This window comes from Sinocyclocheilus grahami, unplaced genomic scaffold (genome assembly GCF_001515645.1).
Source record: "Sinocyclocheilus grahami isolate Dianchi unplaced genomic scaffold, SAMN03320097.WGS_v1.1 scaffold389.1, whole genome shotgun sequence".
NCBI lineage: Eukaryota > Metazoa > Chordata > Actinopteri > Cypriniformes > Cyprinidae > Sinocyclocheilus > Sinocyclocheilus grahami.
In genome coordinates this window covers 629,746-655,067 of record NW_015505568.1, presented here as the reverse complement: position 1 = coordinate 655,067, position 25,322 = coordinate 629,746, and the positions used below count along the sequence as shown (strand labels likewise).

Below are 25,322 nucleotides of genomic sequence, written 5' to 3'. Positions count from 1 at the left end.
TTAGTTACTGTACTTGAGTATCTTTTCGGGTACTTTGTAGTCGTACTGAGTATCAAAGATATTAGCAACTTTTACTCTTTACTCCACTACATTTCTGAATGAGTATCTGTACTCTTTACTCCACTACATTTGAAATGAGTGTTGCAGTTACAAATTACATTTTGCATGGACCTAGCTGGCAGTTTATTTCTGCTACAAAAGACGTGATACTGTCTGCTACAGGTCACTGCAAGTACTGCGTTTTGCCCTTACTCACCCAAACTTGTCAACAAGGCTACTTTATGTGAATGCGAGTTCCTTAGCAAGTATTTGTGAATCAGAGGTGTTTTATATATGAGATGAGGACATGACTGCAGCCGGCAATGAGGCCCAAACCAGCACATCCAGTGCAAGAAGGCTTCGTCTTTTTTAATTTTACTTAACATTATTTTAGTTATCCATTATACTGAAGAGACCTTTTTGAAAGATATGGTTTGTTTGTTTTGTTATTATGAGGTGTTCAGTTTTATTTTGGTTTTAGAAAATAAACGTGATTGCTCTCCTCACAATCAACTCTTTCTTGTTTTTGTTTCATGCTCTCTGTGCCTTGCCCTGGACTTTTGTTACTTCTTGTCTCCCGTGGGGCTTGTAGTCAGTTTGTAGTCCGTTTGTTCATTGGTTCCCCTTGATTAGTCTCCCCAGGTGTGTCTTATCTTGTTAAAGGAATACTCCACTATTTTTGAAAATAGGCTCCTTTTCCAACTCCCCTAGAGTTAAACAGTTGAGTTTTACCATTTTCGAATCCATTCAGCCGATCTCCGGGTCTGGCGGTAGCACTTTTAGCTTAGCATAGATCATTGAATCTGATTAGACCGTTAGTATCTCGCTCAAAAATGACCAAAGAGTTTTGATATTTTTCCTATTTAAAACTTGACTCTTCTGTAGTTACATCGTGTACTAAGACCGACGGAAAATGAAAAGTTTTCTAGGCTGATATGGCTAGGAACTATACTCTCATTCTTCCCTTTGGTTTTTGCCTTATTGTTTGTTCTAGTTTTTCCATGAAATACCAGCACATAGATCCTTGTCTCTGCCTGTTCTCCGCATCTTCTCCACAACGTAACCATTTATCACTGGCATGTCTCTTTGACTAGTGCATCTTTGAGCCTATATTTAGTATAAGTAAAATACTTAAGTACTGTTAAAATCATATACTCTAAGGCTTTTACTCAAATTGTTTTGGAATTGGTGACTTGTAACGTGTAGTGGAGTAATTTTCACTGTAAGGTATCTGTACTTTTACTGAAGTATGGTTTTTAGGTACTCTTTACACCTCTGCATATTGGATATAAAATGCTTTTCAAAAGTTTGAGGTTGGTACAATGTTTTTGAAAAGTCTCTTCTGCTCACCAAGACTGCATTTATTTGATGAAAATACAGTAAAATTTTGAAATATCATTACAATTTAAAGTAAATGTTTTCTATGTGAATATATTGAAAAATGTAATTTATTTCTCTGATCGAAGCTGTATTTTCAGCATCATTGCTCCAGTTTTCAGTGTCACATGATCTTCAGAAATCATTCTAATATGCTGATTTGCTGCTCAAGAAACATTTTTATTTCTGTTTTTTTGTGGACACCGTGATGCATTTTTTTTTTCAGGATTCACAGATGAATAAAAAGTTCAAAAAAACTTTTTTTTTTTTTGACCGGTAGTGTATCTTGATTTTTTTCTACCCTAAACAAGATCATTAAAATGCAGTAATAATCTAAGATTATATCACGAGGTTGATCAGGCCCGATGCAAATCAGCCTGATAAATCGTACTTTAATCATGTTCACGATTTCTGCTTCTCTCAATTATAGCATAATTCTCTGTGATATTTACCTGCCGGTTATTTATCCTGAAAATGTTTGTTTAATTAGGCATTTGCATTATATTGCATTAGTAACAAGCCTCCACAAGCCAAGTGGTTTACTTAATCTTCCCTACCTGGCAACCATATACAATTATTTATTTGTTTTAAGTATTATCATCTTTTTTATACTTTAAAAATGTGTTTGCATCATCACACAAATTTGCTTGTTGCTTAAATTTTAAAAGCCACTGAGCATTTTGTGAATGTTCAATATGCCACTCAGCTCTGGTTTCAGGTCTCTGTGCAGGTGTGTCGGTTTAAAACCGTCGTCTCTGTGTGTGTGTGTGTGTGTGTGTGTGTGTGTGTGTGTGTCCCATCCACCTTATCTGACTTTCTGCTCTGCGTCTTCTTCAGAGGCCTATAAATTGTCTCTCAGAAGCAGTGACAGGAATATGACTGTGGAAATGTCTGCTCTTGTTTCGTGCCCGTCGACTGAGCGCACCAGCACTCCCTCCAGATTGAACAGCGTTCGCGGCTTTCTCTGAGCGCTATAAAAGTATATCACCCATAGCAGAGCCCTTGTTTAAAAACGCCTCGGAGTGCTGTCAGCGCCGCACTCATGTGAACCCGTCTCGCCTCCTTTTACTGCCTAATGACAGCTACAAATTCTCTCCGAATTGCATTTCCTAAACACAGACCCCCATAAACCCCCTCCACGCTCGTTCTGCTCGTCTTCTGCTCTTCTCGTTTTGCCGCAGCGCCCCACATGCACGCACACACGCACGGCTCTTTGGGAAATCTCGAAAGGATCCGCGGAGGAAGTGCTGGCAGGGTGTGCTCTGATTAATTTAGTCTCTGCATGTCCCATGAGACTCAATCACAGGTCCCGGTGCTGCTTTGTTCTGCCTGTCATATTAACACCTGTGCCAGCCTGCAGTTCTCCAACAGGAAGTGACTAAAAATCGCTCTGTTTCTCGGAGGTGAAGCCGCTTGTTATTTGCACTTGTGTAATTGACTTGCCGAAGGCTGTACCTCTGTAACGAGACTCGAATAATGCCTGCGAAAGATCGAAACACCCTGTTCTGACAGCGTGATGATGATAAACATATTTTTTGCACACTCTTTAAATCAGCCTCAAGTAGGAAATAAAACTCCTTAAATCAGCATGAAAAATATTTACTTTGTTAAAGGATTAGTTCACTTCCAGAATAAAAATGTCCTGATCATTTACTCACCCAGTGTCATCCAAGATGTTCATGTCTTTCTGTCTTCAGTCGCAAAGAAATGAAGGTTTTTGAGGAAAACATTCCAGGATTTTTCTCCATAATATGGACTTCAGTGGGGATCAGCGGGTTGAAGGTCCAAATTGCATTTTCAGTGCAGCTTCATAGAGCTCTACACGATCCCAGCCGAGGAATAAGGGTCTTATCTAACGAAACTATTGCTCATTTTCTTAAAATAAAAATTGATATACTTTTATAGATAGACCTTTCCAATGTGATTACGTAATGCGTGAATTTGCAGACGCGCATCGCGGAGCTAGTGCAAGACGTGCATTTGTGGTTAAAAAGGATATCAATTAAAAAAAAATTTCACTAGATAAGACCCTTCCTTGGCTGGGATCGTGTGGAGCCCTTTAAAGCTGCACTGAAACTGTGATTTGGACCTTCAGCCCGTTGGCCACCATTGAAGTCCATTATTTGGAGAAAAAAACTTGAAATGTTTTCTTCAAAAACCTTAATTTCTTTATATTTCATAAGCTCATGCATCCCTGGGAATCCAACCCATTACCATATTGTTACTAGCTGCATGCTCTACTTTTTGAGCTACAGGAATGAATGCTTGCAGCAATAAACACAAATTGATTTGAAAAGGAACGGCCGCTATTGAGATGCTCTGCAAGGTGAACTTGACCTTCATCCTGCACGTCCTGCTCAAAATCCCACTTTTCCCAATGCAAACCATTTTTAAAGGACAAAATCACGTGCTGTCCTGAGTTGCATTGAATGTGCTTTGACCTGTCCTGATTTTTTGGAGAATGGCTGAATGGTTTTGGCACAATCTAAGCGCGGTTCTTTAAGCCTCTCGCCGCGATCAGAGCTGCGTTCTGTGTGTCTTCAGCAGCCCGTGGCGGCCGGCTCTCGCCAGCCTGCTGTTCCTGTGACGTTCCCTTTGTGTTCACAAGCCTTTCTGCTCGTGCACACTCACACACATGTGTGCTTGCCAGCGTTTTATGCTCGAAAAGATTGAAATCCCCTGGAGAGGCCAGTGTCAATTGCCGCAATTATGGCACTCAACAAATGCCAAACGTCTTTGTCCCTTTAGATTCGGCTGCAGGTGCTGAAAAGCTGAGATGTGTGAAAAAAAATCACCTTTCTGAAGTGAACTGAGATACCATCCAGAGCCTTTTTAACATGCATGGCACTGCGCATCAATCACTGCATGGGATTTTCTTGCTAATCAATATGCATTTATTAGGTTGGCTTGAGAAAGCAACCAACTGATCTGCTATTTAAGCTGCTGCTTCTTCTTCTGTGACTAAATTTGGACTGTATCTCCTCCTAGAGCTTTCAAGCTACAACCCCTAAACTCTGGTCAGACCTTCAGACTGGTTGGTCGCGGATTGCTATATCTTTAACTGATCAGACTTACACTTTTTGTTAAACAGATGAGCAAACTACGAAAAGTCCCATAGACTTTCATTGAGGGGGTCAAAACTTTTGTACAATATGACTTATACCCCTGGTTTCACAGAAAAGGCTTAAGCCTAATCCCAGACTAAAATCTAAATCTGAGCTGTTTCAACTGAAAGAAACTTGCTCTGACTGATTTTAAAATATATCAGTGCCTTTATTTTGTCTCAAAATGCACACCAGTAATGTTTCTTCTAAGGCATGTCCTAATTGAACTATAGCCTAATCCTGGTTTAGTATAAATCCTGTCTGTGAAACGAGGCCATAGAGTGTTTAAGATGTCACCAGCAAATCTTAATGACTGTTCTAGGACAACATGCTAATTCATGGTAACAACGTGCAATATTATGTTAGCAGCATGATAAAACATGTTAGCAATGTGCTAAAACATGCTAGTAACATGTTAAAACATGTTAAGTCAAGTTAGAAACATGCTAGCAAAATGTTAATCATGTTAGAAACACATTAGCAACATGCTAATCATGATAGAAACATGCTAACATACTAATCATGCTAACAGCACTGTAATTGTGTTAGAAACATGCTAGCAACATGTTAATCATGTTAAAACAAGCTAGCAACATGGTAATGATAGAAACATGCTTGCAACATGTTAATCATCTTCAAAAAAATGCAGACAACATGCTAATCATAGTAACATGTTAACATACTAATCATGCTAACAGCACTGTAATTGTGTTAGAAACATGTTAGCAACATGGTAATGATAGAAAAATTCTAACGACGTGTTAATCATGCTAACAACATGCAAATCATGCTAAAATATGCTGATCATGCTAGAAACATGCTTGCAACATGTTAATCATCTTCAAAAAAATGCAGACAACATGCTAATCATGCTAACAACATGGTAATTGTGCTAGAAACATGCTAGCAACGTGTTAATCATCTTAGAAACATACTAATCATTTTAACACCATGCTATCATAAGGTTAAAACATGGTTGCAACATTTTAAATCATGCTAGCAACATCTGTCTAATCTATCTAAACTTTCAAACTTCAAGCTTTTATAACTGCTTCAAACTTTCAGGCTAGGCTTTCTCAAGCCAACCTAAACGTTACTCATCTAGTTTATTATAAAGTGTCTAATGGCCATTTGTACGTTTCAGGATATGGTTCGTCGTGGTGAGATTATCGACGACGCGATGGACGATGAGTTTTATCTGCGGCGGTTGGACGCCGGACTCTTCGTTCTTCAGCTCGTCTGTTACATCATGGTGGAGATCTGTAACGCTGGTGTTCCTCAGGTATGTTATGATCGTTTCATGTGTTATTAAAGCTGAATGTTATTAATTCTGCATGCTGAAATGTGTTTTCTCTTCCAGTTACAGCAGAGAGTCCATCAGATCCTCAATCTCAGGGGAGGATCCGTCAAAATAGTTCGTCATATAATGAGAGGTAAGATGATTTCAAAAGCTAGTGTCAACATATAAAGACAAAATATACTTTGTATTCGTAAAATGAAGGCTATTTTATGACCATTAGGATTTTTGTGCACTGTGACATTATTTTCATGGCAATTAAATACATATTCCACCCAAATTTTCATTACCGCAATACATCAGCTTTAGTTTTAGTTTTAGTACAATCCATATACTGTGCAGGGAGAGGCAGAAAAGCCAAAAGGGTTTATTAGAAGCTTCCACCTAAACAATAAAGAAAACAGATACAACTTATGAAATTAAGGAGAGAGCTACATTACAATAACAAATATGTAAATGACTGCATCAAATTAATTTCAACACAAATCAAAAACCCCAAAATAATGTACTCCAAAAACAAACGTAAAATGCATCAAGAACAAAAAAACGAGAAGGCACAATTACAAGGCAGTACTAAAATATTATACACTTATTTTCACATAGCTATGAGAAGCGTTAAACATGGACGCGCGTGCAGTTGCCGTACTGTAGTAAAGCTTTAATCAGGATAAAACTATATTAAAAGCTAACATGAGCAGTAGCATTTACAAATAACAGCGTATCTAAAAGTATGAGACAACAACAAATAAAAAATATAGGCCTACCATTTAAAAGCCGTGCTTGCACAGGTTCTGCACGATCCTCTTCACTAATATCCTCTGCTTCTCAATCGGGCTCAAACTGATAAGCGATATTAACGACACAGTTGTTTACAATACAACCGGAGCACATGCCGCTGAGGTGAGGGGCGGGACGCTTAGACACGTGCTAGAGATGGTTTAGCCAATCACAACACACTGGGCTAGCTAACCAATCAGAGCACATCACCTATTTCTGAGGGAGGGGCTTCATAAAAGCAGGAAATGATCAGTGTGTTTCTCAGAGAAGGGACAGAGCGGTGTGGAATAAAGGTAAATTATGTGAAAAATGCTTTGTTTTTTAAAAAACGCATTATTAACATGTTAGACTGCACCCCATAAACACAATCAAGCCTAGAAAAAAAAACAGTGAACCACCCCTTTAAATATCATAAATAGTAAGGACTTGAAGTTTCTGAAATAAAGAAGCAGATGACGTATATGCGTCTGATCAGGTTGCAATCCTAACAAAATGTTTCTGAAGGATAACATTTTTTGAAGAGTAGTGGGAAAAGTACTCGCCCAAACTATATTACAATATGAAAGGCACAGATAAATTGAACCATAATAAAGCTTAAGAAGACACTCTGTAGTAACAAGATGCATTTTAACATCTTTTAAATCTTTCACCAAAGTATTGCTTTTTTGCAGATCTAATAGAATGATTATATTTATTTATTGTATTTTTTTCCCCCTTTCTCATTGGTTATTCTCGATAAATTATGATTACTGTACTATTGCAGTAAAACATTGCAACATTTCTGAATATTATATTTTTAAGTATGATGTATTTTTGCATAAATTTAATGAGTGTTATATTTTGCATGATTATTATATTTTACTTAAATATAATGTGTTTTTGCATAAATTGAAGGCGGCACAACAATCTATAATTTTTATTTTATTTGAATAATATGCCATTGTTTTTGTGCACAGTAGTAGTAAAAATGTTAATGTATTTTTCCATAACATTAATTCAAGTTTTTTTTTCAATTCAAGTTTATTTGTATAGCGCTTTTCACGATACAAATCATTGCAAAGCAACTTTACAGCAAATTAAGTTTCTACAATATTTAGTGGTAGCTTATCAGTGGTGACTGTCAGTCAATGTACATATGCCAGAAATTTATGAGATACTGTGGGGTAATTGTCATGAAAATATGCTTCAATGCACAAAAAACCCCCACCAATAAATAAATAAAACGTTAACTGTAATAACCTAGTTTTACACAAGCTTATTTACCTAAAAGTCGGTCAAAAATGAAATGTGAATTCTGAAATCCTGTTCAATCAGCCACTTTGTATAATGCCGTTAATCTCTAAATGGCTGATTTCTCACTCTGAGCGTTATATTGGTCTATCAGGACTTGCAAACCTTTAGCACTTTAATCTGAGTTTGTTTAGATGTTGAGAAGTTCACCAGCGGTTTTCTCACTAGTTCAGTCTCAGGCTAAACGCGTATACAGCAGCATCTCATCAGGTATCAGGTGGATGGTGTTGAGCCGTTCATGAACATATGTCCGCAGGCTATCAGCGCATGAGTCGCAGCGCTGAAGCAGATTCCCTGTTGCTAAAGCTAAAGGTTTGCTGTGCGCTGCAGTGCTGCTTGCTGGCAGTGTATTTCTCTCTTTATTTCCTCCTGCCCCTCCAGCCTTTCTCTCTCTTGAGCGATATGAGGTGTTCGGCTTCACCCACTCTTCAGCCCAGAGAACCCTGATTAAGTCTCGACAGCTTCCTATTTTTCTCTCTTTTTTGCGCTGACTTTCCCTTTTTTTATTTTTTTACAGCTACTCTTTCATACTTCACCCAGTATTTCTCTTGGGAAGAACCCAACTCTCTTGATTTTATTTTTATAAAAGTTTAGTGAACAATGTGCTGTCTGGAGCGAGTTTCCAGCTGTTGTGTCCCATATCTGTTTGATCAAATATTGACAATAGATTTGTAATGATTTTGATGGCTATATAAAATTAAGTACCACATCGCATTTTTATTCAGCCATTATTATTTTTTATATAATTGCAGCTAGCATGAAATCCCAGTAGCAAAAATTGTTAAATATAAAAATTTAATATTATTTACAAATATAAATAAATATAAAAATACAGTATCTCACAGAAGTGAGTACACCCCTCACAAAATATTGACACTTTGGGCCCAATTTGGACATTTTCACTTAGGGGTGTACTCACTTTTGTGGCCAGCGGTTTAGACATTAATGGCTGTGTGTTGAGTTATTTTGAGGGGACAGCAAATTTACACTGTTATACAAGCTGTACACTCACTACTTTACATTGTAGCAAAGTGTCATTTCTTCAGTGTTGTCACATGAAAAGATATAATAAAATATTTACAAAAAGGGGGTGAGGGGTGTACTCACTTCTGTGAGATACTGTATATATACACATACACAAAATTGATAAACCATTTATAGTTAATAATGTCTGATTGATTGTTGTCTTGTTTAAGACTGCTTTCTTTCCTAAATCACTTAATGGAAAGCACATCCCCTTTCTTTCTGCTCTTGTTAAATTCTGCACTTCCTCATCATTAATGATTCATCAGAGGGAGGATGTTCCCACCTGAACTCTGCTGTAGCTGGTGACAGAGATTAAAACGGCGGGCTGTAATGGTTCAGACAGCGCTCTCGCTGCTCATTTTAAGAGGTGGCCGAGGGTGTTCAAAGACGTAAGCATCGCTCTTTAGAAGGTGCTGTTAATGTGAGCTAATGGTGTCTGTGATACAAGTGCTACATGAGAGCCTTTTAACTTATTTTTAGCCCCTTTAGACTGTCGTTCACCACAGATTCTCGAATTCTATTTACACGCAGCATTTAAATCCAAAAATATTGAAATTGGAAATGCGTAAAATTTTGGTGATAAGCAGTTGATTAATCGTCTGATTGTGGTTATTTGATCCATCCCAACTATTTAAGATAATTGTGAAGATGAAATTTTGAAATCACATTTTGCCATCCAAATAAGGGAAATTTAAGCACAATATTGTAATTGTGTTGTATTTATTAAATAATATTATACATAAAGTATATTATGTAATTTAAATGAATTATAATATGAATAATTTTCCTAGCATTAAAGTAAATCATGCAGGGCTATTTTATTATTATTTTTATTAGTATATTACATACAATTCCAAGTTAAATATAACATATTAGGCTTACAATGTAAGTAACATGATCAAAACAAAATTAAATCGTTATTCGCAATTATCTGGATGATAATTAATTGTCAGCACACAATTCATGATTATATTTATTATATTATAAATAATTACATAAATGTTATTCATTTTCACAGCATTATAGTAAATCGTATGGGTCTATTTTATTAAATTTTGAACTATTATATAAGATTCCAAGTTTTTAAAAACATGCATTTTACGCTTTAAGTAAAATGAAGAAAACACAATTAAATTGTTAATTGCAGTTAATTTAATCATCACAAAATTCACGATCTCGTATATAGCTTTTTTTTAAATAGTCTGATTAGTATCATCAATCTATGCCACTTTTGAAAAGTACTATGTAGTTTTCCATCTTTACTACTGCACATAATATTTTGATGCTTTTGATTTTCTTCAGCGTCCCTGATTGAAATCTGAAACCTTCTGAAATCCTTTGTTGTGATTTGGCACCTTTTATGGCGTCCCTCACACGTGTGGTCAAAGATTGGCTGGTCCTGCGGCGTGTGGAGGACATGTGACGAGTCTAATGTGAGCTGCGGGTCGGGATCGCTCTCAGCTGCTGGAGGAGTGTGAAAGCGTTCTCCCAGCAGCTGGTGTGGGTCGGATCTGTGCCCCCGCTGGGCCGCTGCTGCCGGGTGAGAAATTGAAATTTTCACCTGGCCTCTGTAGCAGCTGCGGCTGTGTCAGACGGGCAGCTCACACGCTCCTGCAAATGTGCTTGCGTGGTATTAAATGTAATCACTGGGAAAAATTCAAACAAATGTTACATGAGGAATTAGACAGGTTGCGTTTGCTCTGCGGTTTAACTGTCATCACGGATTGTTTACTTGTTTGGCTGATGGAAATGTTTCAGTGCACCGTAGGAAAACACTGAATTGTTTTGAGTCGTTCCCTAAAGTGTTGGACGGACGCCTAAAAAGTGTTCATTAAACTCTCAGTCTGTCTGTCTGTCGTTCTGTCTATCTGTGTACCGTTCTGTCTGTCTGTGTATCTGTCCGTCCACCTGTCTGTCATTCTGTCTCTCTATCTGTCTGTCTGTCATTTTATCTACCTGTCTGCATTCTATCTGTCTGTCATTTTGTCTCTATTTGTCTGTCATTGTCTCACTGTCTGTCTGTCTCTCTATCTGTCTGTCATTCTGTCTCTGTCTGTCTGTCATTCTTTCTCTCTGTTGTTCTGTCTGTCATTCTTTCTCTCTGTTGTTCGGTCTGTCATTCTTTCTCTCTTTTGGTCTGTCATTCTGTCTCACTATCTGTCTGTAATTCTCTCTCTCTCTCTCTGTGATTCTGTCTCTTTATTTGTCTGTCATTCTGTCTATCTGTCTGTCATTCTAGCTCTCTCTCTGTGATTCTGTCTCTTTAATTGTCTGTCGTTCTGTCTCTCTGTCTGTGTGTCATTCTATCTATATCTGTCTAATTCTCTCTGTCATTCTGTCTCTGTCTTTTATTCTGTCTCTCTATCTGTCTGTCATTCTATCTCTCTCTCTCTGTGGTTCTGTCTCATTATTTGTCTGTCTGTCTTTCTATCTGTCTGTGTGTCATTCTATCTCTATATCTGTCTCTAATTCTCTCCGTCATCCTGTCTCTATCTGTCTGTTATTCTGTCTCTCTATCTGTCTGTCATTCTATCTCTCTCTCTCTCTGTGATTCTGTCTCTTTGTCTGTCGTTCTGTCTCTATCTGTCTGTCATTCTGTTTCTCTTATCTGTCTGTTATTCTGTCTCTATCTGTCTGTTATTCTATCTCTCTGTGATTCTGTCTCTTTATTGGTCTGTCATTTCTTTCTATCTGTCTGTGTCTCATTCTATCTATATCTGTCTCTAATTCTCTCTGTCATCCGGTCTCATTCTGTCTCTCTATCCGTCTGTTATTCTGTCTCTCTATCTGTTTGTCATTCTATCTCTCTCTCTGTGATGCTGTCTCTTTATTTGTCTGTCATTCTGTCTCTTTATCTGTTTGTGTGTCATTCTATCACTATATCTGTCTCTAATTCTCTGTCATCCTGTCTCTATCTTCTGTCATTTTGTCTCTCTATCTGTCTGTTATTCTGTCTCTCTGTCTCTCTGTCTGTTGTTCTGTCTGTCATTCTATCTTCACATGCGTCTGTCGTTCTATTTACCTTAAGTTATATCTATCTGTCTGGCATTCTGTCTTTGTGGTTCTATCTGTATGTCTGTCTCTGTTGTTCTATTTATCCGTCGTTAACATCTGTTTGTCTCTTGTTCTGTCAATCTGTCTGCCATTCTATCTGTCGTTCTCTATCCATCACTCCTCTCATTTTTTCTATCTATCTATCTATCTATCTATCTATCTATCTATCTATCTATCTATCTATCTATCTATTTATATTGTTTTATCAATATATTGTTTCATCTACCTCATCCACTTGATCTATCTATTGTTCTGTCTTCATTATCCTTCTGTAGTTTTATTGTTCTATCTATCTGGAATGTGTCTGTTAAATAAGATTAACTATTAGAAGGCTAAAATTTCTCAATGGAGAGAATAATTGGAATTTACTTACAGAAACCAACTGTTGTGCATTCTGCATTTTTGATTAAATGAACAAATTATCTCATTAGTAAAAGCACTGCATTATTTTGTTGCATGAATATTAGCTAAAACCATTTTTTGCATTATTTTTAAAACACTTTTTGGTGTTAGATTTGAGCCAGAGAAGCAACATTCATAACGTCGTTGTCAGGGTTTATTGGTAATTTTCTGTAGTTTAACCTAATGCCTGTTACCTAGTTAGAGAATAGCTGCTAAGCAAGAAATCACTGGTGAAAACAGGTTTCATTTGCTGTGTTCGGTGGCGACTGAGTTTTACTGCAGAAATTCGGAAATGAAAACGCCTACAGAAGCCTCAACGAACTCCAAGGCCACATTTGAGTCATACAGAGTGTGTCATTCTCTTACATGCGTGACCTTGAGCTGTGTGTACTGGTGTCAGTGGGAAGCGCCTCTGCCAGTGGGCTGAAGTTTCCAGCATCTCGGAGCTCATAATGGATAATCCCCCTCAAATCATTCAGCATGCAGACTCCCCCAATCCTCCCTCTGTGTTATTTCAGCCGCTTTCTCCAGCCCTCGGGCTTGTGTTTCAATGTGCCACTTGGCTTTTTTTCCTTCTTAAAAAAACCCATCTTATTGATTTATTTATTTATTTTTCATTGGGTTTGATCCTCTGTCCCAAGGCTTGAGCAGGGCTTAGAAAATAATCTGAGAGCATGTCTACCTTTACACGCTTGCCGCTTGCTGTGTACACTTCCAAAAAGCACTGTTAAAGTCTGCATGAAATCAAAACGGACCCTATGCACTTTTTAATGCACATTCCTGGTCTTCTTGTAAACACTTTGTCAATGCTCGTTATTTTAAAGACACACTTTAAGAAAATGCTGGGTTGTTTCAACCAAACTGGGTCAAAAATGAACAAACCCAGCTGTTGGGTTACATTTTTCAATTAGGTTTTTATCCCCAAAATTGGGTTAGTCCATATTTGACCCAAAGATGGGTTTTTTAGAGTGCAGGTTTTTCTATAGCTCAAATTGTAGAGTATGTCGCCAACAACACAAAGTCAATGGGTTCAATCCCTAGGGAATGCAGGAACATGTATACTATACCTTCAGTTATTACTTTTAATAAAAGCATCTGCCAAACGCATAAAAGCAAATATTAATGTGAAACCGCCTTAATAAATAATCTTTAAAGGAATTGTTCACCTACAAATGACAATTTTTTGTTTTATTTAACCTCATTTAGTTGCAAACTAGTGTTATTTTAGTATTGTTTCTAAACTATAAGTTTGTTAATATATATTTTTTATTTTATTAATATATTAAATTAGCTTTTATTTGTGCATTTTCAGTTTTAGATTTTAGTTTAATTTTTAGTAATGTTATTTGCTTTTGTCATTTTTATTCTTTTCTTTGTTTAATATTACTATATATTTTTTTATTTCAGTTTTAGTTTTTATTATTTCCAGTATGTAATTTTAGTTTAAGTTGATCAGCTTTGTTTTAGTTAACAATTTTTAAAAAATACTTTTAGTTTTAGTGGTAACACAACACTTTATTTTAAGGACCAATTCTCACTATTAACTAGTTGCTTATTAGCATGCATATTACTATCATATTGGCGGTTTATTAGTACCGATAAAGCACATATTAATGCCTTATTCTGCATGACCATATTTTAGACCCCTTAATCCTACACCATACATAAACTTAACAACTACCTTACTAACTATTAATAAGCAGCAAATTAGATGTTTATTCAGAGAAAAATCTTAGTTAATAGTGAATATCTGTTCTCTAATCTAAAGTAATACAGTTTTAGTTAATGAAAATAACCCTACTGCAAAACTATATTTTGCATTAGATAGAAAAAAAAAATTTTTATGCCGCTCTTTTCCTTTTTGTGTGAGAAACTGAAATGAGATCTAGGATGATCTTGTTCTCCACTGCAGCTCTCAAATCTAATTCTCCATCCGGCATATTCAAATGGTCACAACACATGCCAAGAACCAATGTTGTTTGCCGTCAATGACGTCAAGCCTGTCCACATGCTTTTCCTGGAGTTGTAATGCAGATGCTAATGCCATTTCAGAGCTTTAGTGGAGGAGAAGATTTCCAGGTAAATCAATAAGATCTCAAGCTCATTCTGTGTAAAGTCGAGGAGTCTTGTAAGTGTCCTTACAGCGGTCTGATCACATTGGTCCAGAGCGGTCATAAGAGTCTCATTCTAAGCATATGTTGCTTTTATCGTAGTGTCTGTAGCCCTTTGAGTTCTCGGGCACTGTGCCAGCTCGCTGCAGGTTACGAGAAACTGGAGTGTCCCGAAATAGCCGGATCTCAATCAAAGCGGCAGAATTGATCTGACTGAGGGACACGCTCTCAAAGGCACACATCAAACGGCCCTGGATCTTCAAGCTATTTGCTCATTTAAGGATGGTACTTCTTAAATCCCGCTACCACAAACCCTGAACTCCTAGCTTTTTTCATCCATTCCTCCATATATGAAGAAGGAGATCTGAAAATAAACTCTGGTGGGCAGTCAAGGGATGTGTGACAAATGTTTTTAATACTTTCAGGGATACAAATTCTCCCTTTGATTTTTTTCGGATTAACGTATGCTGCCTCTCCTTTGAAACGGCATTAGGAAGGGTTTCTTGGCAGGGCTCGGTGGCGTACATGAAATTCATCCAAATTACTAAACGTCTTGTTTTGTTTTTCCCTCTCGTTTTTCAGAATACGCAGAAAATATTGGCGATGGCAAGAGCGAGGAGTTTAAGGAAAGTGAGCAGAAGAGGATTTTGGAACTGCTTGAGAATTTCTAAAAATCCAGTTGGAGCTCGGCGTGGGTTTTCCTCAGCAATTTTTCTCTGTTACGGTTGATGATTCGGTGATGCTACCTGGATTTTTGAACACTCCTCCTCCTGTCCTGACTGGACCAGACAAATCTGATGTTGAAACATTTGCGTGGCTGATTGGATCCCAACAGATCGGATTTGGATATTGTATCTGTTGATTTCCAACATATTTTGTTCATGTTTATTGCTGTTATTGTTTTTTAGGCCAAATATTTTGTCAAAACAACTTAAATTTTCTTATAATTAAAGTTTGTGCTTTTCTTTACTTCATGCCGTTTCCTTCATTAGATTTCGTAGATCACTTTCCACAAGACTTAATGTCTCGTTAGACCAATTTATACAGGAAACAACTCTTGTGCTGAAACATAATTTAGGAAAATGTTGCGTTTGTCTCTTTTCTCCTCTCCAGCGTTCCTGCAGACAGCTGATTGTGGCTTTTTTTATCTTTTCAGCCTTGTGTTTGTCATCTCATCATTCAGGTTCCTTTATATGGATCCTGGGTCCAAAATGTACTTTCTAAACCTGCTAATGGCTGGTGGATTTTACTTTGTTGCATTTTTGGCATATTTTTTTGTCTAGCCGCTTCTCCCTGGAATATGTGTCAAATATTGGACGCTATTGTTGTGTCACTGGAAGCGCTATACGTTTGCCATTCTCTGATTTTGTTTCTCATATTTTAGTTTCAGTGGGAAATGTCAACACATGGAGTTCTGGCAGTAAAATATTTGGCTTCTTAATAAGCTAAGCCAAACATCTGAAGGTAAAGTCAGGGTTCCCTCATTTGACCAATAAAATTACATAATTTTTTCTTGACCTTGTTTGTGATTACTAGACAAAGCTTTTAAAAACGGATAGTTCACCCATAACTCACCCTCAAGTTGTTCCAAACTTGTATGAGTTTGTTTGTTGTGCTGAAGAAGTTATTTTAAAGAGTGTTTGTAATCAAACACATATTGGTCCCCATTGACTTCCATAGTATAGGAATGTACACCCACATTCTTCAAATATCTTTTCAAGTTCAGCAGAAGAAAGAAAACAACTTGGAATGACTTGAGGGTGAGTAAATGATGAAAAATGAATTTCTATCCCTTCAAGTTTCAATTATGACCAATTTGCTAATGAATGAATTCAAAATGATTTGCGACATTTGTTGTCTACAAAAGCAATATTTTAAAACAAAGTATTAGTTGGCTCCGATTTCCATGATGATTTTTTCTGGTTTGGAAAAAAACGGTTTTAGATTTACCAATATTTCCAGATTTTCATTGAGGAACCCTGGTTGGAAAATATGTAACTATATATTTATATACTGTATGTATATACAGACATTTTGTTTGCAATTGTTGAGTGCTAGTTTTGTACTCTAGCTTTGATCTTTCTCTTTCTTTTAGAGAATACTGCTACTGTGTTTCTAATGGCCATTAATTAGATGTTTGTCCATTGGCGATGAGCCAAAGAATCCCAATCCCTTGCTAATAGCGGGCCTGCTGAGCTAGCGCGAAAATGGCACAACTCTCTCTCATTCTCTAACCTCTCTTACATCCCCTTGTTAATTTACAATCGCTGCTTCCCCTTTTCCCGTGGGCTTAGCCTATGTATCGCTGCAGCCAGGGAACGTTCTGCTGTATAGAGACAGTTTGCTTACTAAGCTCTCCTTTGGTACGGACAGAGTCTTTAGCTGAAGGTTGAGAATGATTGTTAAAGCTCTAGAGCCAAATTGAATCAATCCAGCGGAGTTCTTCGGCAGGGCGAACGGGGGGCCATTAGGCTGGATTTATGCTCACTGGAGGGCCAGCACTTTAAAACAGACATTATGTAGGGAAATTATTATTGTATTAACAAAAACATCTCTGTGTGGCTCTGGGCCTTGATGAATCGTCTTCATTTGACGAGTAGAGAAATGCGGAGCCGTGCTTTTTCAGCTAATTAAGTACCGCAGTCTCATTACAGCTTGCACTTTATCAGACATCGACAGCTCAAGGCCCGTGGTCATCGTCCACCGTAGACCAGTTCCGAAATGCTCGTATGCACCTAGAGAGGCCCAGAGCCCCGTTGTCGTAGAGCGATAACTTCCTGTCCTTTAGCCTCGGGACAAGTGCACAAGAGTCATTATCTCCCCGACTCTTTCACCGCACGTTCTCTTTTGTTTATCCATCGGCCTTGTCCTCAGAGGAGCTCCACTTTCCCGCTCCCGGCTGATGCTCCTGGCATATTAAATATTCTCTGGCTGTCCTTTCCGTGCTTCTGTTGGCGTAGCACGGCTTTATTGTTAGATCTCTGTATTTCGCTGCGTCTCTGGAGGTCAGTGATTGCCGCTAGTTCTTGTTGTTACCAGGGAGATGGTTTGCAGAGAGAGGGAGGCATAAATACTGTAGAGGAATGCCGACAATTGGAGGAGGTGATGTGCGACAGTTACCCATCTGTTGAATTGCACATTATGATGAACTGCGTGTGCCTAGAACATTATTGATGCCTCTCTGCCAACGCGTCAGACTTGAAATGCAAATGAGCGGTAACTACGGAACGGGGCGAGCACCTGGCGTGCTTCAAGGACACGCTCATTACCGTAGCGATGCTTATCGGTAGCGAATGCCAATCACTCTCGTCTCCGGTTTGCCATGTCGTGGCGGAGGCCACAGCGGCTCACGCAGAGCAACATCTGCTTCCACCCTCCCTCTGAAATCACCCGTATAAAACTCAGGATAGTTATTTGCATTTTCAATTGACGGGAAGGGCAGGTATCCCAGCACGCATCTCTTATCAGTGATTATGACAGTGGCGCGCTAACAGTGATTCAACAGCAATTTCACAGCCCAGAGAGCTCGGAATAATTGTCTTTTTCCGAGTGATTGAGTTGAGCTCTGTGAGTGCTGATTTCCACCTTCTCGCATCGGCTAAATTGATACGAACCTGTGGCGGGAATATTCTTTTATACCCACTTTATAATCCCAGTATTGTGCAGGTCACAGGGAAAGGCTGAAACGAGGTTATTCATTCTGTCGGTCACTGAGAAGTTATAGTAGCATTCCCTGAGCATTTATCTATAAAAAAACATGCAAACTTATTTTAATTGTTACAAAAAGCTCTGTGGAGGTAGCAGTGTGTTTTAATTATAATTTATGGCACTGTATACTGATTACCGTATTCATAGGCTATACAATTGTTTTAAAGTTGTACTTTTAAGGCACTTCAAAGCAATGTTTGGTTTTGTTATACTACCATCATAAAAATATCCAGGGTATGTTAAATATACTTATGTTATATATTATTAAGATAATGTCGTGCATTGTGAAAGGCATGAAAACCAGTGCCCTTTTTAGCCACATTCTACTGCGACTCTGGGTTTAATGTCATGAGTAAATTTTTTTTCTCTCAAAAAGAAAATGAAACCCCCCCAAAACATTATCATTGTGCATTTTTACTTGAGTAAAAGTGTAGTAGCTACAACTAAATATACTGTAAGTATTACATCTGTATTAAGTACTTATGAGTTTAAACAGCCTTTACATTATTGGAAATATATATTTTTTTCAATTAATCATTTAATCGATGTGATAACTCTACTTGTTGACTTTAATGTGCAGCATAATTAGTGGAATGATTGTAGATGCAGATTCACAATTGCAGAATTTAAATGAACCCTTGAATGGTCTTTCAAAGCGTAGTTCAAACTACAATAATTTACTCATCCTTAGGCCAATTCAAATCTCTATGTATTTCTTTCATCTGCAGAAAAAAAATTGACGTTTTTCAAAATGTCTTTTTCTTTTTCTTAGAATAAATAGTCATGCAGGATTACGTTAGTAAATAACAAAACTGTATTTTTTTTGTTGAATTATCTCTTTAAACGGAATCTTTTATATTAATTAGCCCCTTAGGCACAGATTTTGTCCCAATATCTACACTTAAATCAGCCTACCACTAAATATAATGAGGTAATGTGAAAACACTTTCGTAAACTAATGTATAAGACATTTATCATTCCATATTGGATATTGTTTCACACAATATCTTTATAAAATAGGCAGTATTCAGTAAGCACCAGTTGTGCGCAATCAAAAATCATCTGCTGTCAACAATATCAATCATACTTGTTGATTACTTAAATATAATTCAAAGTCATAAGTTAAATTTACCTCAGAAAGGTTTTAAAATGAAATTTTACCTCAACCCACGACGACCGTTGAGATTTGACCGTTAAGCGCGAAGGTTCGCTATAAAAAAAATCTCTTCATAATATTACTCCGCCTAATTGAAATTCCCCAATGACAGCCGCCGCGCTTACTCCTCACCGCGCTGCTCCCTCCGCCGCATCGGTTAGATCCGGGGAGTTTCTCTTCGCGGAGACTCAAATCGCATCAGTGCGCGACTGCAAACACACACAGCCTCCTCTCAGCCGCTCCTGCCGCTGTCATCAGGGACAAAAACCACCAGCAAACACTCAGCACACCTGGATCTATCTCTTAAAGCCGTGTATTTTCACCTGATGTGAGAGAGTGTTTTGCAGGGAGCAGTGATGGGCGCGTTTGGAGTGATTCTGAGGAGTTTACATTGTATGGGACTCTACATCCAACTTAGTGCCAGTCTCAGACAAGCTGGAAGCGACGACGTGGAGAACCACATATCCAACAACGGTAAGATGTGTGGGTTCTGTCATTTGAAGCCGAAAGGCACAATGAAGGAGATGCGCAGAGCTGTTCATCACCAATACAACTGCACTGGGGTTATTGACAGGTGCTACCATGGTATTTGATGGTGATATCATGGTACTTTAAGGTACCACTACAAAGAATTACCATGGTATTGCCATCATTGGTATCAGGTGGTAGCCTATACCTTGGTATTGTTTGTTTGATTCATACACTAATGTCCTTTAACATACTAAAGACAATACCTTGCTATATTGTAGTACCCAAAGCACAGCATTACCATGGTTTAAAACGTGATGTTACCATTCTGTGGCTTTTTTAACCTCATAAAAAGTCATCTGGCTGACTTATGAATCACTGATGGTGTTAAATGCCGATTTATCCCATGGTACTGAATGGTTTTTGTCAAAGAATACCATGGTGTAATCTTCATCGTAGTGTCCGGAAATATCATTCTGTGGCTTTTGAACCTTATGAAAAAGTACTGTGGGTCAGCGATGTTCTTTTTAAGGCATTTTAATGATTAACTTGGAAATACTGTATTGATAATGTCCAAAAACATAGAAATGAAAATGCTTAAAGAGTTCATTTTTAATTTGGACAAAGTGTACTTTGATATGAAATATACTGGTTTTCAATGGTCCTTCAAAAAAAAAAAAAACATGGTTGAAATTTGGTCTGTTTCATGACTTTTGTTACCTAGATAGTATCAGATGCCAAAACCATACCAAATGATTAAAAATACCTTAATATTGGTATTTCAGTCTTGGCTTTTATGGGTTATACCATATGCTTTGGCAGTGCTTTGCATTGCTTTTACAGTTATATACTTAACCTCCCTCCTTTTTAGCCAAAGATGCTTGAGGTTCTGGGTTTATAATTCCCTAAATTGCCTATTTGTTGTTTTCATCGCAGAAAGAGCAAGGACAAATCATTACACGCATTTCAAGATTCTAGTCATACTGTAATTAGCCATAATTGTGGTGCCTGGATATTGAACATATTCTTCAAACTGCATGCAGATGCTCCGGGAATGGAAAGGATTGTGTAAAATATGCTTGTTCTGTATTCATTTAAGAAGTTTTGGTAATTGTGCGAACAAAAGATGACTAATGCAATGAATAAATCAGTGCTGATGAACCCAGGCATGCATCATGCTGATGGAAGAGTTCACACGCCGGATTGTGGGTCGCTCACCATGAAATTAAAGGGCTGAATTTGATCAGAGCCGATATTCATGAGGAATATTAAGAGAGGGCCAATACAGTAGGATCGGGGAAGTCATCTGAATGTTCTGGATTATTTGACATGCAGGCCTGGATGCTTGTATGATCTTGGGATGGATTTCTAGTGGACTTTTGGCAAGATCAGACTGCAATGGATTTAAACTAAGACTGTTTCCTTTAAAGTGCCCCTATTATGCCATTTTTAAGGTTGCTAATATTGTTTTATGAGTCCTAAAACAGGTTTACATGCACGCAAGGTCAAAAAACATGTTCGTTTTCTCAAAAAAAGATTTAATTTGACCTCATTTCTAAATGATTTGTAAAAGACTCGTGTGAATCAGTCTCTCTAAACCCCTCCTTTCCGTGAGCCCTCACTGCTGTGATTGGTCAGATGGCGCAGTCATTCGTGATTGGTCCAGAGCCGTAGAGAGCTTGGCTCTTGATTGGTCTACCGCGTACAGCGCGTGTCGGAAACGAAACGCCCATTGCCATGACGGAATGATAGCCCTGGAGACTTGTCAATGCATAGAAAAGATGGTATCGATTGTACCTTACCAATTCGAGCCAGAGTCTGATGAAGAAACGGTTGAACTGGCTGATCAATAAGAGACTGATTCGCAAGCACGACTGGAGCAGGACGTTTCTCAGTGGTAAGTGTCAAGTGTTAACAAGTTTGTGGTAATTATAAGACGTTATAAATCAAATTTACTCTCACAGCGTAGGATACAGTGTCTTCTCGAGATGGATTTTAACCACACGGAAATTTAACTTTGTGGGCGGACAAGTTGGCGACATAGAAAGTGGGCAGACATTATGCAAATGTGTTATTTCGTGACGTAGAGCCGTAACAGAATAAGATTCGAATTCCTGACGACTCGTTTAGGCAATTGCGAGCCGACTCTTTTTTTTGATAGACAATAACTTTATTTATCGTGCACTGTTGGCTTCACAACTTTGCCGATAGTTTGTGTTCACATACAGATACATGACACTGCATGAAAGGTAATATTCGAAATGGCATAATAGGGGCACTTTAAATAGCTTTGAGAGGTTATGGAAAGATTAGGAGGATCTTTATTTGTTGATTTGCCCAAGTTTTATTGATCAAATATGAATTTAGGCCCACTGAGTCCAATGGTCTTGGACGAAGGCTTGAAAATAATGTTATAATGCAAAAAAACGGTATATAATTGCTTTGTCTTTCCTTATGACTGGCCATATTTTGGTGAGATTCACCTAATTAGGCCAAGCAGAGCGTTTCTTAATTGTGTTATTGTTAATTTTTTTGTGTGAAATGTTTAAAACCAAACTGCTGGACAGCTTGTATTCATCAAGACCTTTGCGTTCATTTTCCTGCCACTGGGAATACCGTGGCCTGCGGTAACGAGGCTTAATTAATGTCAACAACAACTTAAAAGCTCTGTTTTCCTCTGACCTCATAGTAATGAAACAAAGAGCGCAGACCCGCTGGACCGTTCACGGCAGCACACTTCAGATGAATAGCAATGGCGTAAAGAGGAATCTCATTTTCTACGGCAGTAGAGTTTTAATTCACACACTAGCTGTTCTAAACATTCTGTTGTCTTTGACTGTGTTTGTCTGCTAGAATCGTCACTGTGCTGTCTTGAATACGTAGAAAATCCTATTCTATTAACAAAGTCCTCATTGACCGGCCTGGTTTGGAATGTACATTTTCATGTTGACTTTAAACATTGAACTTTCAAAGAGGTTGACTGAAAGATAAATCAGTTCTTCTTCAACAGAAAAGGCATTTATTTTTTTATTATTTTTTTAAAAAAAAATTTATTTGTTTGTTTGTTTATATTTATTTATTTACTTGAAATTTAAAATATATATATTTTAATTTGTATTTAATATTATGTATTTTTATTTTTGTGGTTCTTCAGACTTTTAGACACTGATTGGTGAATCTTAAGATTCTCAAAAACAATTTATTTTCTTTCTGTCTCTCTTTCTTTACATTTTAAAAATATTTTTCATTTTATTTACTTTTCAACAGAAACCTTTTTATTTTATTTATTTATTTACGTTGTTTTTTTAGACTTTAAGCTTTGATCATTCAAAAAGGTTGATTGTGCTGAATCTTAAAAACCTCAGTTCTTCAGAATGTTTGTTTATTTGGTGTTTTTTCAGACTACAGGTAGATGCTGTAGGTTTAGGCTTGTGCTAAGGTGTGGAATCTCTCTGGACTGTCACTTCTTCAGCACTCGGTCTGATCAGGGAACAGTATTTTGTCTTTGTGTGTTCAGTGGTCTCACAGTGACCGGTCGTGTTCATCTCTCCTCTAATTCTCCACGGAGAGTTGTGTTTTTCCTCTCAGTATGTGTTCGGGGGAAACAGTTGATCACGAGATGCTACTGAAGATCCAGGAACAGTGAGGATTGAGAACATAATTTCATTAAAAGCTGTGGGACCATTAGAGATGCTTTTTTCATAGATGCTTAGATTTTTTTGCAATACTGTCACTTAATTGAAAGCTGCTAATCTGTTTGTAGAAACATTTAAGCTAACTGAAATATGAAGCTGAGTATCAAATGTCTGAGCCATATTTCACGCCAAAGGCAGAATAATTATTTGAAAATAATATATTTATTAGGGGTGCTCCGATTTTTGAGGCCGATCGGCGATCACAGAAAAGCAGTATCTGCCGATACTGATCACCAATACGATCTTTTTATAATTTATAACTGTTTATAGTGATACTCCAATCACTAACACAACATTTATCCATTATTTTGATTTCAAATCCAAACATTGTCACTGAAAATGCTTTTTCAGCAATGCAGTTCTTTTTTTTTTACACAGTACAGTAATACAATCATTTACAGACATGTTTAAAAACAATAAATATAAGCAACACATTATTCAATGCTTTTTACTTTTGCATTTACTTCTAGATTTATATATAAGTTGCTCAAGCAAGTGGCAAAACATTTAAACTAGTTTTCTTGCATTATAACAAACTTACTATTGACAGAAATAGTCAGCTCTACTGCCTTTCCTTTTGCATTCAAATCTTTATTAAATGCAATCCTGCAGTTCATGAAGAACTTGTTTTCCTTCCTCCACGAGTGCCATCTATTATTGCCTTGATTATCTAAAAGTGCTCTTTTCCTTTAAATCTAGCCAAAAAGCCATACGTGTTGACTGTGAAACACAGTAGACTTTAAAAATATGCATTTATGGTGTAATTACCTCATTTTCGTGTCAATCCATCTTAATATTTACTGCAAAAATGTGCTGTTACATTAAATCAGCGCTTGCAGCGCAGCAATAGACTCTGTGCAGAAACGATCTCTGCACTGCTGCAGACGCACCGCTCCTGAACGCACTGCTGGACCGCAACCGTGTGCAGTGAACGCTTTATTAATCTGTTAACATGAGCGTGGAAAAAATACGCACCACATTCGCACTGCAAACGGAGTGATGTGAACCTGGCGATATGTGTGTGTGCTGCGAGTGTGCATGAGCGCATGGTCTCCAGGAGAGCGTGCGAGCGCTGGATGGTTAAACACTGGCAAGAATTAAAAAGAAATGCAGTTTATAAACTTTAGTGACGATGTGGCACTGCCTCGATTGTGCAAGTGACAATTCCTGTGTCAACTGTGCAGCTCGCTTATAGACAGACGCGATGTGGTGATTTTGAAGCCATTTGCGTATTTTGAGAGAGAAAGAGAGCACGGTGATTCACTCGCGCTGTTTGTGAAATTACGTCTCACACAAGGTTTTCAAATTACTTTATAAGTTATTTAATGAATAAATATGAAGGTGAGGTAGGCTTATAATTATTTCACCCGCGCCGGACAGAGACTGAGACGGTGCCGCTGCATGTCGTGCCAAACCTCTCACGGCAGCATCATCAGCTTGAGATAGTTTTTTTGAGATCGGCCTTTTTAGAGACCGCCGATCAATCATCCCAAAACAATTATCTGCCGATAGTGATCGGTAGCCGATCAATCGGAGCACGCCTAATATTTATTTAGCCAAAAATATTAAACCTTATATATTAAGCTTATTTTTATGATCAATATTTTTGAAAACAGTGCCGTCTGGGCACATTGATTCTTTTTTAATTATTTTTAAATTACAAATCAACATTAATTCAGTACAGCAAATACCACAACAGTGTGCCTATGCAAACATACTTTGAAGATTTAAATTACATAATTTTATTTTTTTTATTACACAATGTATGTGGGGGTTCTTAATTGGCAATAATGTCTTAATATTTTGTTTATATATATA

General features: G+C 37.6%; 2 protein-coding genes across 2 annotated transcripts in view; both read left to right on the top strand.

Annotated features, from left to right (window-relative positions):
* The window catches only part of LOC107550137 (beta-catenin-like protein 1), a 47,067-nt gene extending 31,116 nt beyond the window's left edge, over window positions 1-15,951 (top strand). The window contains exons 11-13 of the mRNA XM_016231365.1: window positions 5,665-5,802; window positions 5,881-5,953; window positions 15,060-15,951. Coding sequence (XP_016086851.1) covers window positions 5,665-5,802; window positions 5,881-5,953; window positions 15,060-15,148 — 300 coding nt within the window. The 3' untranslated portion in view covers window positions 15,149-15,951. The remainder of the gene's footprint in view (window positions 1-5,664; window positions 5,803-5,880; window positions 5,954-15,059) is intronic.
* Window positions 15,952-19,547: 3,596 nt separating this feature from the next.
* LOC107550150 (V-set and transmembrane domain containing 2 like) overlaps window positions 19,548-25,322 on the top strand; it is a 56,331-nt gene continuing 50,556 nt past the window's right edge. The window contains exon 1 of the mRNA XM_016231379.1: window positions 19,548-19,815. Coding sequence (XP_016086865.1) covers window positions 19,698-19,815 — 118 coding nt within the window. The 5' untranslated portion in view covers window positions 19,548-19,697. The remainder of the gene's footprint in view (window positions 19,816-25,322) is intronic.